This window comes from Pelobates fuscus, chromosome 11 (assembly GCF_036172605.1).
Source record: "Pelobates fuscus isolate aPelFus1 chromosome 11, aPelFus1.pri, whole genome shotgun sequence".
In the NCBI taxonomy this organism is placed as follows: Eukaryota; Metazoa; Chordata; class Amphibia; order Anura; family Pelobatidae; genus Pelobates; species Pelobates fuscus.
Window position 1 is genome coordinate 102,499,110 of NC_086327.1, and position 16,060 is coordinate 102,515,169.

Below are 16,060 nucleotides of genomic sequence, written 5' to 3' on the forward strand. Positions count from 1 at the left end.
TCAGGGATTTAGGGGTGTGCGGAGAGTTGGATCAGGGATTTAGGGGTGTGCTGAGAGTTGGATCAGGGATTTAGGGGTGTGCTGAGAGTTGGATCAGGGATTTAGGGGTGTGCTGAGAGCTGGATCAGGGATTTAGGGGTGTGCGGAGAGCTGGATCAGGGATTTAGGGGTGTGCTGAGAGTTGGATCAGGGATTTAGGGGTGTGCTGTGAGCTGGGTCAGGGATTTAGGGGTGTGCGGAGAGTTGGATCAGGAATTTAGGGGTGTGCTGTGAGTTGGATCAGGGATTTAGGGGTGTGCTGTGAGTTGGATCAGGGATTTAGGGGTGTGCTGTGAGTTGGATCAGGGATTTAGGGGTGTGCTGTGAGTTGGATCAGGGATTTAGGGGTGTGCGGAGAGTTGGATCAGGAATTTAGGGGTGTGCTGTGAGTTGGATCAGGGATTTAGGGGTGTGCTGTGAGTTGGATCAGGGATTTAGGGGTGTGCGGAGAGTTGGATCAGGGATTTAGGGGTGTGCTGAGAGTTGGATCAGGGATTTAGGGGTGTGCTGAGAGCTGGATCAGGGATTTAGGGGTGTGCGGAGAGTTGGATCAGGGATTTAGGGGTGTGCTGAGAGTTGGATCAGGGATTTAGGGGTGTGCTGTGAGCTGGGTCAGGGATTTAGGGGTGTGCTGAGAGCTGGATCAGGGATTTAGGGGTGTGCGGAGAGTTGGATCAGGGATTTAGGGGTGTGCTGAGAGTTGGATCAGGGATTTAGGGGTGTGCTGTGAGTTAAATTAGTGTTTTAGGGGAGGAGTGGGCTCTGAATTGAATGAGAAGCTTAGTTTGGAATGTAAATTGGGATGTAAAACAGAAGTTGAGATACATTAGGAGTTTATGGGTGTGCTGTGAGCTAGTTTAGGGACTGAGGACCATGCTGTAAATTGGACTTGAAATTGTGTTCTGTTTGGAGTTGGATGAGAGGTGCTGTGAGATAGATCAGGTATTGAAGGTTTCTGAGTTTATTCAGTGGGTTTGATGTAACTAAGATCAGGGTATAATGTGTGTGCTGTGTGCTGGAACAAGGTTTAAGAGCTGTGGTTGACCAAGATGAGTTTGCAATGGATGTTCTCTGATTTGGATCAGTGTGTCAGAGGTCATTGGCAACTATGATTTTGACCTTAAGGGGTTCACTGTGTGCTAGCTATTAAATGATGTCTGACACATGGATCTGATTGTAAAATTGGTAGTATGATTTGTATTGGAGTGTAAGATGCTCTCGGTAACAAGAGTCAGATTGTAAGGTGTGTAAGGTGTGTGTGTGCTGTGATCAGAAACATCTTGTAAGGTGTGCGCTGTGATAAGGGTCAGCATTTAAGGATAACGTGTTTGACATATTTTTGAGGTTTGAGTTTTTAAATTTGATCCCTATGCCATGTTTTAGGAATACAAGCAGGATCATGGAAAAGGAAGAAGACGTTTACAAATTTACAGTTGTACAATAAGGCTGTTTAAAAGCAGGTCATGATATTTGAGGCATTCCGTACTGGTATGAGAAAGGTCCTGTATAGTATGATGGTCACAAGTCTTTCTATGGTGGGCCAGCGCAGACCGCCCTGCAGAATTACCTCGTGTAATTCAATCAAGGTGTGACGATATGGAGACTGGGATGTAAAGCCACAATGGATAAGGTAAAATTGCCTGCCTATGTAATTAGTAAGTTATTATAGTCACCATTACTCATCTGTGTATTTTTGCACATTGTCATTTGTGTTTTTTATATTTTGAGAAATTTAACCCCTTAAGGACGCGTGACATGTCATGATTCCCTTTTATTCCAGAAGTTTGGTCCTTAAGGGGTTAAACATGTAAATGATGTACTCACAGTATGACTCTGATAAAAAGGAGTATACAATATATTCTAGGGTTCTTTATTATACCATTCTTCTGCGTTCGATTCAATAGAATTTAACCACCTGTTGTGTGTTCATAAAATAACTGAATGTAGTTGTGAAATTTTCGGTATTGAAGCAACGAGCTACATAACTGATTATTAGTGCAGAGAGTGCTATTGATTTTCTCATGCCTTGAACAAAACTCAAATATAAGACCCCATAATCCCATCACCCCCTAGCTCATCACCCCCTGCCCTGTAGCTCTAACCAATCAAATTCCCCTCAGCACTATCGTACCTATGTCATTTTCCTAATCCCCTCTCCAGCTCTATTAACATTAAACCAACTCATTATCACATGATTTACTAATTCAATTCCATAGTTAACCATGTCCACAGATTGCAATCATTCCCAGTCCCAATCAATCCCAGCCAGCACCCTTAGCCCCCCGGTCATAAGAATAGCAACCAGCACTCTCACACGATGTGTAATTTACAGATTAATTTCTGTTTTATTATCTTCCATGTAATCCTTTTTAACATTTAATAGGAATGTGTTTTTTTGATGGTGTATGGTCTGTTGTTTCCTAAATTGGTAATGTAAGGCTATGCTAAAGTAAACGAGTTACTCCGCACAGATGCAATCTACGTGTGATGTCACATCTGTGCTATTTCCAGAGTTTATAAGAAGACTGATCTCAATTTATTGTACAGTAAAGGATACTTAGCCAGCGACAGCATAGGAATTCTGAGCATCTCAAATTTTCTGCAGTTTTTTGATGAAAGGAAACGGGAGAGAAGAGAAATGAAAGAGGGCAAATCATATTATGTTAAGATCCTTTATAGGTTAAAAGTTGAAGAATCATCTCTCAAATACATGGACGTCTTTACTCTTCTATACTTTTGTATGAATTAGTTAGGAGGGTAAGGACCCAGTGCTAGACACCAATATTGTAGGGCAGATTCCTGTAGATATTGTCCATCCTCTGTTATACCACCTGTTAGATTATGGGAGGTGTAGCGTCGTACTGGGCAACAGTATGAAATCCCGAAATTTAATGAATGGATGTCTTGGGGCTGCCACATGCTACCCAATTGTGATCTTGAGAACAGCTGGACCACTTTGTCTTCAGATCCCCTTCAGTGCTCTTCAGCTAAGACTTTCAATTCAATTTCAGTGAAGAACGTATGCCGAGAGGGCATTTTATTAATTAATGAGACACTGGTAGACAGATACAATAGGATCTCCATCAATTAAAATGGTGCATGCGAAACGGCAAATGGAAGTTAAGAATAGAGTAAATAAAAAGACCATAAGGTAAATAAAATAACATATTGGATTCCTTTTTACATGATCTATGTTCACCTGTTATTCTGGGGGGAAAAAAATTATGAAAATATGTTTTGGGAAAAAAAATAAATGAATATTTAAAACGCTGTACTATCACGAACCATTAACCATGTATTATTGATATCAATATACATTAAACACAATTGTAAATGGTTTTTGATTGTACATTTGTTTACTTTGTAATTTGTCCCTGTATGATGTAATATTTCAATCCCTGTTCTTTTGTTTCTTTTACTCTTTTACCACTTAATCTTTGTTCTTTTTCTTTTATGTTAAATTTATTATAGGTTTTGGTAATATCAAGCAATGTATTTTATTTTCTTAGATTGCGTTTACTCTGTCTAATTGTAGTCACTATAACGTGATTTGTCTCATTTCATTGTTTTGAGGTTCTACCAGGGAATGCAAGCTTTTAGCATCAAGTATTTGTGATCATTTAGGGAAATTGTTCATTAATTTTTTACATTTTTTTTAAATTTCATTTCCAGGACCATTTCCAATTAGAAGACATAATCAAAAACCTGAAAGAGGACGGACTTGATCCTGGGTCTTCTGGGGGAGATCACTTGACTTTTCTGTGGAAGCTCTACCAAGGCACTCAAGGCAAATTACAGGAGGCCACTAACAGTTTGATGGAACTTAAACAACAACAAGCAGAAGAAATGAAAGAAGTGAGTTCATAGTAACATATTAAAAACTATTCAAGATACTTGGTCTGCTGTTGCCTTTAAACCAAGTTTGCGCAGCTGCTTTCCTCCTATTGTTTATAGACTATACCTCCCAAAATCCATTGTCACTTCAAAATCAATAAATAAAATATGATGGTACATGTGTTTTAACACCTGGAGGGCTGTGGCTATTGGACATTTAAGACCCCAGATAAAATGACCACCTGCCAGTTAAATTGCCCTATCATCTATTTTTTTTTCCTTTCATTTGACAATCTTTATTTTCATGAGAAGTCATGATGTACATTTTTGTGTAGCCAATGAAACACTACGACACTGACATTGCATGTCTATACATTATGGTGATGTTTGACCGTCAGTCTGTATCAGTTCGAAAAGGTTACCTTTAAAGGGACTCTCCAGTGCCCTCCCACCCCTCATCCCAGGTTAAAACCCCTTTAGTGACTTACATGTATCCAGCGCTGATATCACTCAGCGCTGGGTCAGGGTCTGCCAACGTCATCTTGCGGGGGAGACCTATTGCGCATGCTCGGCCGCCGGCAGGGGAGACCTCATGCGCAGCAATGCCGCGCACGCACATTAGACCTCCCCATAGGAAAGCATTGAAAATGCATTTCAATGCTTTCCTATGGGGATTTCAGCAAAGCTGGAGGTCCTCACATAGCGTGAGGACGTCCAGCGACGCTATAGCACACGGAATGTGTGCTATGAACCCGGAAGTGCCCTCTTGTGGCTGTCTAGTAGACAGACACTAGAGGAGGAGTCAACCCTGCAAGGTAAATATTGCAGTCTATGAAAACTGCAATAATTACACTTGCAGGGTTAAGGGTAGTGGGAGTTGGCACCCAGACCACTCCAATGGGCAGAAGTGGTCTGGGTCTGTCCCTTTAACTCTCACATGTCAAATTACTACTGTTGTGCTTACATTACCAGTGTCACATCTCATTTAACATTCATGTATTATTCTTCATAAAACAAAATACATACAACTATATACAAGTGGATGTTTGATCAATTGGGGTAAAGTATGATCTATCCTTTGCGTTCCAACCGTCCTATAAGTATCGGGAAGTGTTAGATTTTCTCAACCGATGATGCTTAGTGGGGTACAGGGTGTTTTTAAAAGTGACCTTTTGCTGGTGTGCTGATGGTCCACTGGACAACCCACAGCGATGGGGAGCCCTAACCGGTTTAGAAGGGACTGCTTGGATTAGCTGCTTGTTGATCTAGAGTTAGTTGGAATAGTCACTCCGTCTCGCCCAGGTGCGTCCCATCACCTGCGACAATGATATACTTTAAATAAAAATATTGTGTGGGATTTTATTTTTCCTCCAGTGTCTCTACCGTTAGGTGCTTGCGGCTAGGGCTAGTCCTGTGTTGTCTGGGGTCTGGTTTTCTGGATATGCCTGTCCCATTTATTCTGAACTTCTTGAAATTTGTCACCTACCATGATATGTTTTCTTGCCATGTATTCATAGTCTAAATTAGTGGATATTTGGTTTCCAAGATCTTGCGTAGAAGGCGGCTCGGGGGATTTCCAGGCTCTGGCTATTGGGGTGTTTGCTGCTATTATGCAGTGCAATATAAGAATTGAATCTAGTTTGCTTAATACATCTATTGACATTAAGAGGAGACTCCTCTCTGGCCATAGGGTAATCTTGGTGCCTAAAGCTCCAGATATCTCCCCCTCCACCGATTCCAAAAAAGGCCGTAATTTGGAACAGCCCCACCAAACGTGGTACATGGTCCCCTCCGTGGTCTTGCACCTCCAGCAAGTCCCCGAGGTGTTGGGGTACATGCTCGCCAGCTTCACTGGCACCATGTACCATTTGTATTGTAACTTGTGTATGAGTTCAAAGTTGGAGGCACAGGCTGATCTGCCCTTGTGAGCCATGTAGGCCCTTTTCCATTAGAGTGGTGTGAAGTGTGCGCCTATTACATATATAGTTACATAGTTAGATAGCTGAAAAGAGACTTGCGTCCATCAAGTTCAGCCTTCCTCACACCTGTTTTTTGCTGTTGATCCAAAAGAAAAAAAAAAAACCCAGTTTGAAGCACAATTTTGCAACAAGCTAGGACAAAAAATTCCTTCTTGACCCCAGAATGGCAGTCAGATTTATCCTTGAATCAAGCAGTTATTACCCTACATTGAAAGATTATATCCTTGAATATTCTGTCTTTGCAAGTATGCATCTAGTAGCTGTTTGAACATCTGTATGGACTCTGATAAAACCACTTCTTCAGGCAGAGAATTCCACATCCTGATTTTTCTTACAGTAAAAAAACCTTTCCTTTGCCTTAGACGAAATCTTCTTTCTTCCAGTCTAAACGCATGGCCTCGTGTCCTATGTAAAGTCCGGTTTGTGAATAGATTTCCACACAATGGTTTGTATTGGCCCCGAATATATTTGTATAATGTTATCATATCCCCTCTCAGGCGACGTTTTTCTAAACTAAATAGGTTTAAATTTGTTAACCTATGTCTGTTTGCCATGCCTGTTTGTGTATGGCCGTGAAATTTCTAAGTTCAGTATTCAGTAAAGCATAACTTAGGGACAGTGTTCTCTTGGGTGTGGCCGGAGATAGGCAGGCTCTTTCATAGGGGGTAAAATTAATCCCTTGCTCTGTCGTCTTTAGTTGGCCCTGTAACACTGATTTGACCTGTAGGTAGGAAAACACTGTTGTAGACAGTAGGTTATACTTGGCTTGTAAATCCGGATGTTGTAATAGTTTACCCGCTTCGTAAAGCTGGTGGACATGGGTGCAACCTCCATTTACCCAGGGTCTATAGTTGAAAGATGGAATTATGAAGTGTATGCTTAGGATTGGGGAAGCCAGAGACCAGGTCCCGGACGAGCACACACTATCTCTCTCAGAGTTCCATATCTGTAATAGCAATGAGGTGGTTTGTAACGTGTCTGACACTTTAGGTCAGTCTGTTTTAGGGATTCAAAAGTGGTGGCTTATAGCTTTGTGGCCCGCCCAATGGGATTCGATTGCGACCCACTGTTAGGGTGCTATCTTCGTTTGAGATGTCACTATTGTGGCCACCCTATCATCTCTTTAATATCAGTTTTGGCAAAGTTAAAGGGATACTAAAGGCATTAAAACTACTTTAGTTTAATGAAGCCGTTTTTGTGCATAGATCATGCCCCTGCATTCACACTTATGAATTATCTGCCATTTAGGAGTTAAATCTCTTTTGTTTCTGTTTATACAGCCATAGCCACACCTCTCCTGGCTGTGACTCAAACAAAATATATACAAAAGAAAAAAATGGAATCCGGCTAAATTAAGAATTTACAAAAAAGGAAAGCCAATACTCAAAAATGTGTTTAATGATAAATGATGTGCTTCAAATGGTTATACTCGCAATAAGATTGAATGTGTATCACTTTAAGGGTGCCTCCCCTGATGTAGGTGGGGGGCTAAATAACATCTTGTCCTCTTTGGAATCGTCCTCTTCTGGAACGGACTCAGGAATCCAGATGTATTTAAAATTATATTTTTATTGTAGCAGCGTATTTACAAACATAAATAAAAAATGTTATGGGTATATATAAAAAGTCCCAAGTCCTACGCGTTTCGTTTTATAAGCAAGAACTTCCTCTTAGACCAAAAATGAAATAACGCAAATCAATGCTGCAAAACAACCTGCAGCATTGGTTTGTGTTATTTCATTTTTGGTATTGCTTATGTATTGTTTTCCTTTTGTGTAGATTCTTAATTTAGCCAGATTCCATTTTTTTCTTTTGTATGTTTATTTTTTTAATGTTAAAGATACCTACCTTGGGGGGGGCTGAAGTCCACAGTGAAAGTTTTTTTTTTTTTTACACTTATTTATTATATTTTTACCTTGTTATATATTTGTTTAACCTATGTTTAGGAAAAAAAATGGTTTCACTTTCAATCAGAAGTTAACTTGCTCTAGAAGTTTTTATTTCCTGCTCTGTAAATTGAACTTTAATCACTCACAGGGGTTTCTGCAGAGTCTAGAAGACCATTAACAGAGCAGGAGATAAATAATTCTAAATTAAACGGAATATGCAGTACAGGAAGTTTAAACATTAGATATCTCTTTACAGGAAGTGTTTAAGAAGGCTGTGCAAGGCACATGCAGGGAGGTGGGACTAGGGCTGCATAAACCAAGTAATTTAACTCGTAAATGGCAGAGAATAGAGCAGTGAGACTACAGGGGCATAATCTACACACCAAAACTGTTTAATTAAGCTATGGTTGTTTTGGTGCCTATAGTGTCCTTTAATTTGTTTAGATGTTTTTATCTCTTGCTCTGTAAATGAAACTTGAATCATTTACAGGAGGCTCCTGTGGGCTCTAGAAGGCTATTAACAGATCAGGAAATAAGAAATTCTAGATTAAACAGACAGTGCAGTAAAGAAACCTAAAATTTCTAAGTTCCTTTTCAGGAAGTGATTTGATAGGTCATAGCATGGAGGCGTGCCTAGGGCTGTATAAACAGTGTGATTAAACGTCTTAATGGCAGATAATTGAGCATTGAGACGGGAGCAGCATGATCTATACACCAAAACTGCTTCATTACGCTAAAGTTATTTTGGTGCCTATAGTACACAAAATAAAATTCTGTAAGTTGTAAAGTGGCAAGCAAGTGATTCCCAACAATTTAGTGTTCCTTTTAAAGGCTCTACAGGGAGTGCAGAATTATTACGCAAATGAGTATTTTGACCACATCATCCTCTTTATGCATGTTGTCTTACTCCAAGCTGTATAGGCTCGAAAGCCTACTACCAATTAAGCATATTAGGTGATGTGCATCTCTGTAATGAGAAGGGGTGTGGTCTAATGACATCAACACCCTATATCAGGTGTGCATAATTATTAGGCAACTTCCTTTCCTTTGGCAAAATGGGTCAAAAGAAGGACTTGACAGGCTCAGAAAAGTCAAAAATAGTGAGATATCTTGCAGAGGGATGCAGCACTCTTAAAATTGCAAAGCTTCTGAAGCGTGATCATCGAACAATCAAGCGTTTCATTCAAAATAGTCAACAGGGTCGCAAGAAGCGTGTGGAGAAACCAAGGCGCAAAATAACTGCCCATGAACTGAGAAAAGTCAAGCGTGCAGCTGCCAAGATGCCACTTGCCACCAGTTTGGCCATATTTCAGAGCTGCAACATCACTGGAGTGCCCAAAAGCACAAGGTGTGCAATACTCAGAGACATGGCCAAGGTAAGAGAGGCTGAAAGACGACCACCACTGAACAAGACACACAAGCTGAAACGTCAAGACTGGGCCAAGAAATATCTCAAGACTGATTTTTCTAAGGTTTTATGGACTGATGAAATGAGAGTGCGTCTTGATGGGCCAGATGGATGGGCCCGTGGCTGGATTGGTAAAGGGCAGAGAGCTCCAGTCTGACTCAGACGCCAGCAAGGTGGAGGTGGAGTACTGGTTTGGGCTGGTATCATCAAAGATGAGCTTGTGGGGCCTTTTCGGGTTGAGGAGGGAGTCAAGCTCAACTCCCAGTCCTACTGCCAGTTTCTGGAAGACACCTTCTTCAAGCAGTGGTACAGGAAGAAGTCTGCATCCTTCAAGAAAAACATGATTTTCATGCAGGACAATGCTCCATCACACGCGTCCAAGTACTCCACAGCGTGGCTGGCAAGAAAGGGTATAAAAGAAGAAAATCTAATGACATGGCCTCCTTGTTCACCTGATCTGAACCCCATTGAGAACCTGTGGTCCATCATCAAATGTGAGATTTACAAGGAGGGAAAACAGTACACCTCTCTGAACAGTGTCTGGGAGGCTGTGGTTGCTGCTGCACGCAATGTTGATGGTGAACAGATCAAAACACTGACAGAATCCATGGATGGCAGGCTTTTGAGTGTCCTTGCAAAGAAAGGTGGCTATATTGGTCACTGATTTGTTTTTGTTTTTGAATGTCAGAAATGTATATTTGTGAATGTTGAGATGTTATATTGGTTTCACTGGTAAAAATAAATAATTGAAATGGGTATATATTTGTTTTTTGTTAAGTTGCCTAATAATTATGCACAGTAATAGTCACCTGCACACACAGATATCCCCCTAAAATAGCTATAACTAAAAACAAACTAAAAACTACTTCCAAAAATATTCAGCTTTGATATTAATGAGTTTTTTGGGTTCATTGAGAACATGGTTGTTGTTCAATAATAAAATGAATCCTCAATAATACAACTTGCCTAATAATTCTGCACTCCCTGTACTGTAAACTAATATTTCTTATCAATAAATATATATATATATATATATATATATATATATATATATATATATATATATATATATAATTTTTTTTTTTTTTTTATTGTGCTAGCAAAATCTTTTGCAACAACACATATTGGTGAATTGTAGAGATTTGATAAAGGAAAGATCCCTTAACAGCTTGTCTTTCCCAAATTCTATTAGTCTAGTAAAAACTATATTGGTAAATGCTGCAATACAATGCTAAGCCCACATGGGTAAGTTGTTTCACTGTGATGCCATTGATTCCTGTTTTTAGCTTGTTGGAAAATAAACCAATTGTAAACGCGATGTGTGTTGCCATTTTGAATTCACTAGGTAGAGAATTACGTGGCTCACATCCGGAGCTTGACAGAAGAAAGGGAAGCTCTCACTACGGATTTTGAGAAAGAAAACATTCAGCTTCGAATTGAGCTGGAAAAACTCCAGGTTCAGCAAGGTGAAATTTTTAAAATTGTTACGTTTATTTAAAACACATTTTGATTTCACATACAACTCTGTATCTAATGAATCTCATCAGCTGTGTTATTTTTAATAGTAATTACTTAAAACATTTGATTTATCAAAAAAAAAAAAAATCACAAGCCTTTGTATCCATTTAATTTGTGTGGTGATATCTCTGTTTCTTGTAGCTGTGTCTTTGAGGTACAAATTGCTAGGAATTTAAGGAAAATTTTTATTTTAGACCACAAAATGCAAATTAGAAACATTCTCCACATCAGCTGTGTTTTCAGTTTGGCTTTTTAGCCTATATTTTCAAATGCATCTTAAAATCTTGTTTAAAGGATCACTATAGTGTCAGGAAAACAAAGCGGTTTTCCAGACACTATAGTGCCCTGAGGGTGCCCCCACCCTCAGGGTCCCCCCCTGTGGTGCTGAAGGGGTAAAAACCTCTTCAGCAGCTTACCTTAATCCAGCGCCGGGCTCCCTCGGCGCTGGTGACCCCTCCTTCTCCTTATTTTAGGTGTCACTACTTTTACCCCACAATGGACTAATTCGTTTTCATTGAGCTGAAGTGGTCTGGGTGACTGTAGTGTCCCTTTAATTCCTGACAATTTATTCCATAACCTGTTAGTAAAGGGACGATGTTCTGTGATATGCTTTCAGAATGTTGTGACGTTGTACGGAATTTGGGAAAACAATTCAACTATGCCAATGAAATAGTTAAAACCGAGGGATAGTAGATGGTTTTTAAATCTCTTCATGTTGACGGCATGTAATAATGAAATGCCATTACACAGAAGCAAACACTATACGTATCCCAGATAATTTACTTGTTTGATGTGGGTTGAGAATGTAATGGAGCATCAGATGTCCTCTGTTATCTAATGAATCTTCTGCCAACTTCCTTTTCGAAACTGACTGTTGGCTCTTTGCTATCTTTCATGTATTCTAGTAGGGTACACCTCTCTGGCCTGGACCCTTCAAATCTAAACATTTTAACAAATTAGTCCAGAGTGGCAATCAAGTAATAAATGCAAACTTTATTAACACCACAGTAGGACGTCCCGTATTAAGATGGCACAGTGTGTCAGTCAGATTTCACGGACTCATCAGAATTAAAATGTACAAAAAAAGTGTTTGCCTCTCTCGTTATTTCTCGCTAAATGGGGCGTAATATGATCTTCTTTAGTTCAGCATAGGCATGTTAGACACTTTTTTTGTTTTTTTTTGTTTTTTTATATCAGTAGATATTACGAGTAGCACAATTCTACATCTAAAATGAAGTCCTAGCTGTCAAAGTGTTTGTTTAAATAAGTGTTTCATCTATTTTCAGAGTCACAGCTGAAGGAGGTTGAGGAGATGCTTTACCAGGAAGGACTGAACGAGATTGCCCAAAGCAGCCCTAGTGAGCAGATTGCTTATTTATTGGTTGAACGAGCAACTTTATTAGAGAAGTTGGATCTTTTAGAGCACAAGTGTGATTCCCAGTTGGAGAATCTGAGTGACATAAATCGACAGGTAGTTTTTCCTGTAATTACAATGTTTCTTAACTAAACTCTGAGTTGCGAAATGTGGGCTAAAACAGCTGATTTCAATTCTTCTGTAGTTCCAGCTTTACTATTTTAGATTAAATTTTACTATTCAGAGTTCAGTTCCCTGGAATTCGAGTTAAAGGGAATCTCCAGTGCCACTCATGCGCATTAGGTCTCCGCATAGGAAAGCATTGAAAACTAATTTCAATGCTTTCCTATGGGGATTTGAGCGACGCTGGAGGTCCTCACACAGCGTGAGGACGTCCAGCGACGCTCGAGCACAGTTATTCTGTGCTATAGAGCAGGAAGTTCCCTCTAGTGGCTGTCTAGTAGACAGCCACTAGAGGTGGAGTTAACCCTGCTAGGTAATTATTGCAGTTTATAAAAAAACTGCAATAATTACACTTGCAGGGTTAAGAGTAGTGGGAATTGGCACCCAGACCACTCCAATGGGCAGAAGTGGTCTGGGTGCCTGGAGTGTCCTTTTAAGGGATTAAACCCCTATGTCAAGGTGTCTCTAGGATAGTGGTTGCCGACCTGTAACATTGATACACCACCCTTGTTGCCATCCCCTGTCTGTTCAATCCCAGTACAAGCTATCAGTCTTGCCTAAGCTCCCCTTTTGCACAATTTCTTGGTGAAAGATCGTATGTGTCACATTCTCCTTCTATCAAGGAGCATAACATTGCCTCTCTATGCAATAGAAAGCTGGTTGTCAGACACTGGTGCATTATCTCTGTAATCTTGTCTAATTGGATCTATTTGGTACACTCACGCTTGTTCATCAGGGTGATTATCTACTTCTCCACTTTACACGGTCATGTCTGGTGGAAAGCGAATTGAGTTGTGATTGATATTCATCAGAAAGAGAATTTATTTTAGGTGTCACTACTTTTACCCCACAATGGACTAATTAGTTTTAAAAACACTGACCAGGAACTCTCCTCATTGACATATTCACAACAATAATGTCTTAAATGGACAGTCACGTTTACTGTACCACAAAGAGTGCATTCCATAGTGCAGATGTTTCCAGCCCAGGCCTGAAGGCACACCAGCAGTCTAGGATTTTGGCACTCCCACTATTTCATTCTAAACGTATAATACATGGACGGATGTTATGCCTTGAGATCTAGGTTGGTAACCAGCGCTACAGCAGACAGAACTGCCATTGGTGTATTCATAAAACTTGCTTTTTCTGGTCATTGGTTGTCTCATTGCCTGAATTCTGGCTGTAGTACTAAAGGTGGAAAACCAAGAACCCATTCATAATTCAGCTTTCATTTTTATTTATTTAATGTTATTTTTTTTTAATTCTTCCTTTCCGTGCAGATCTTACTAAAATTAATGGCTTCTTCTTGCAGTAAAAATTGTGTAGCGAGCACTTCTCACAACCATTACATACATAAGCGATCTCCGTCAGCGAGCTAATTTGTGTAAAACCCATTACCGTATATTTAGCCACTATTGACAATTAAGCAAAGTAGAATGAGAGCTGAGACATAATTCATCAAATTAACTGGTTACGGTAGCATTGCAAAAAAAAAAAAAAAAAAATCCCGAGGCAATTGTGTCGATGTAGGTATTGCGTAATGAAGGTGCTTACCATTGCAAACATCTCTGCTTCTAGGATGAATTGCAACAAATTCATCAGACACTAGAAGAAGAGCTCTATCAGCAACGCAAATCTATGAAACGCACAAAGGAAACCCTGAATAAGGTAAATTATCTCCGTATAAAAAGTACTCGTGTGATGAGTATTTATCATTAATGCAGTCTTACACTATAGTGTGTGTATGTACACGTATACATTTTTCCAGTTTTATTTACTTTGCAGCGATGCTTAAATCTGGTGAGGCCTTTGTGTTTATTACTAGAGTAAATATTTAAAATGCATATATATATATACGTTTCTTTTCCTCCTAAAGGAGCAGCTGTCCTCAATTCAGAATCCCTGGAAGAAGTTATTTGGAATCCGTAAAAATGCAGACAGATTGTCTGCTGACAATTCAGTATGTTTCTGTGTCTGTTTGTTTAATAATACGTCTAACAAGCCAAAAATGCTAACTGATTCACTAACACTTTAATGCCTGGAGTGTACCGGACTTGGGCACACTTTTTACCCTGAATGAATTAAGTCATCACTATCGTGCAATCTGTCTGTCCTGCCTTATTTAAGGCTTTTTTTAATTATTTTTTCGTTCTCTCACAAAACCATTTATTGCTTAGCTCCATAAAAAAAGCAGAATACGGTAGATACATTTTTAGGAAAGATAGCATTTTGCAAAAATGGGCATAAAATATTGGATACATTTTTGATAACAATGCTGTTTATTATTTTTTTGCATGTGTAAAGCAAATGACGCTATTGCATGTTTTTTTAATTGTTTTTTTTTTGTTCTCACAACCTTTTGTATGAAGCAATTTGTTTGGAACTGTTTTAACACACCTATGCAGACTGTGCAAGAGATTATTTGACAAGAAACCCTCTGTGATTTTATGTAAAAACAAGAACAATTTCAGACTGTTGTTTTATTTTATATGGCTGTGCAAAATGCGTCTTTACTTTTTTTTTTTTTATTTCAGACTAAATTCACTCAAATATATTTTTAGTAAATAATTATTTTAAAGAGGTTTAAAAAAAAAAAGGGAAAAAAAAGAAAATCTCAATATAAAATAATATATTAATATAAAAAAAAAAATGCAAAAAAACTGAGTTGGAGAATATTCCCAATTCCTAACATTATAACCTAACATTAGAAATTCCTCATCGGATTGGCTCCCAGCAATTTCCTGTTTAGTGAATAATGTCCTTATAGAATCAAACAGCAATGTGGGAACATTCCAAACCGCTAAATCACTTCAAGAGTGTCCCCACTTACTTGCTTTTATACACGTGCAGAGACGCCACTTATATAAAGTTTTTTGGGTTGCACCTCCTGGCTGGCTGACTCTTTCTGAATGCTTCGTGTCCTACCAGAAAGCACCTGTAAAACTTCTCGAAGTGAAGCATTAGTTTCAGTGCTTCTTAATAATCAGCATTGAGGATGAAACCCAGTTTTTTCCGTGCACACACCCTGCTTCCTAGTGCTTCTCTGTGAGAATGATTTGATTGGCCTGGGAATCAATACTAGTGATGATATCCCGGAGACAGAGGCGGAGCTGAGGCAAGGAAGCCTTCTGGCTTAAATAGATATTTAAAACTTCAGCGTTGTAAATAAAGGTATTTATTTATAATGGAGGAGTGTTCCTTTTAAGATTTTACCTCAGATAGGATTAATTAACAAAACAACAAATGACAATCAGATTCATAGAGGGTTTCCGCTCTTGAATTGGAAGTCTTTATCCTTTGACGTCAGCAAGTACTGCAGAGCTTTTAATGGGAATAAGATGTTATATGATGACATTGGTCCGTAAGGGGTTAAAGCCCTGTGTATATGCCCTGTAATGTGCACATTCCTGTTTGCTTCTTAAAATGTTGGCTCACTTGGTGGCCTTGCACAGTACATCCAACAGCTGTTACTGGAAAGCACAGTCCTGGGAAAGCGTTAGGATATGTTCACCCGGAGCCACTCCACTATGCAAGACTAGCCTATTCTGTAACCTGAATACATGCCATGTTTGACTAGTAAGAGATTGGGCAGATGTGGCTCTGACAGTGACACAATCTGCATCATTGGTGATATACCAAGCTGTGATATGGGTGTGTCGTTCCAGTGCCATATTACGTGGTTTTTACATACCCCTGCTGAACTCTTCACCCCAATGAATGCTTTAGTATAATTTACAGGGGTGAGGGAATGAGGATCTGTCACTTTCAGAGAGGGGACATTGCCTCTTTAAGAAGGAGGGATTGGGGGCAACATTTGCCACCAAACCCCGTGATATTTTTGACTATTGCGCTTCCA

At 39.4% G+C, this 16,060-nt stretch overlaps 1 protein-coding gene across 5 annotated transcripts in view; it reads left to right on the top strand.

Annotated features, from left to right (window-relative positions):
* Positions 1 to 16,060, top strand: part of CCDC30 (coiled-coil domain containing 30) — a 66,963-nt gene that overhangs the window by 7,412 nt on the left and 43,491 nt on the right. For 4 of the 5 annotated variants that reach the window (XM_063435755.1, XM_063435754.1, XM_063435757.1 and 1 more), the window contains exons 2-7: positions 1,423 to 1,669; positions 3,712 to 3,894; positions 10,495 to 10,615; positions 11,954 to 12,138; positions 13,783 to 13,872; positions 14,081 to 14,164. In XM_063435755.1, the coding sequence (XP_063291825.1) occupies positions 1,661 to 1,669; positions 3,712 to 3,894; positions 10,495 to 10,615; positions 11,954 to 12,138; positions 13,783 to 13,872; positions 14,081 to 14,164 (672 nt within the window). In that variant the 5' untranslated portion in view covers positions 1,423 to 1,660. The remainder of the gene's footprint in view (positions 1 to 1,422; positions 1,670 to 3,711; positions 3,895 to 10,494; positions 10,616 to 11,953; positions 12,139 to 13,782; positions 13,873 to 14,080; positions 14,165 to 16,060) is intronic. The other variant, XM_063435756.1, reaches the window with a different exon arrangement.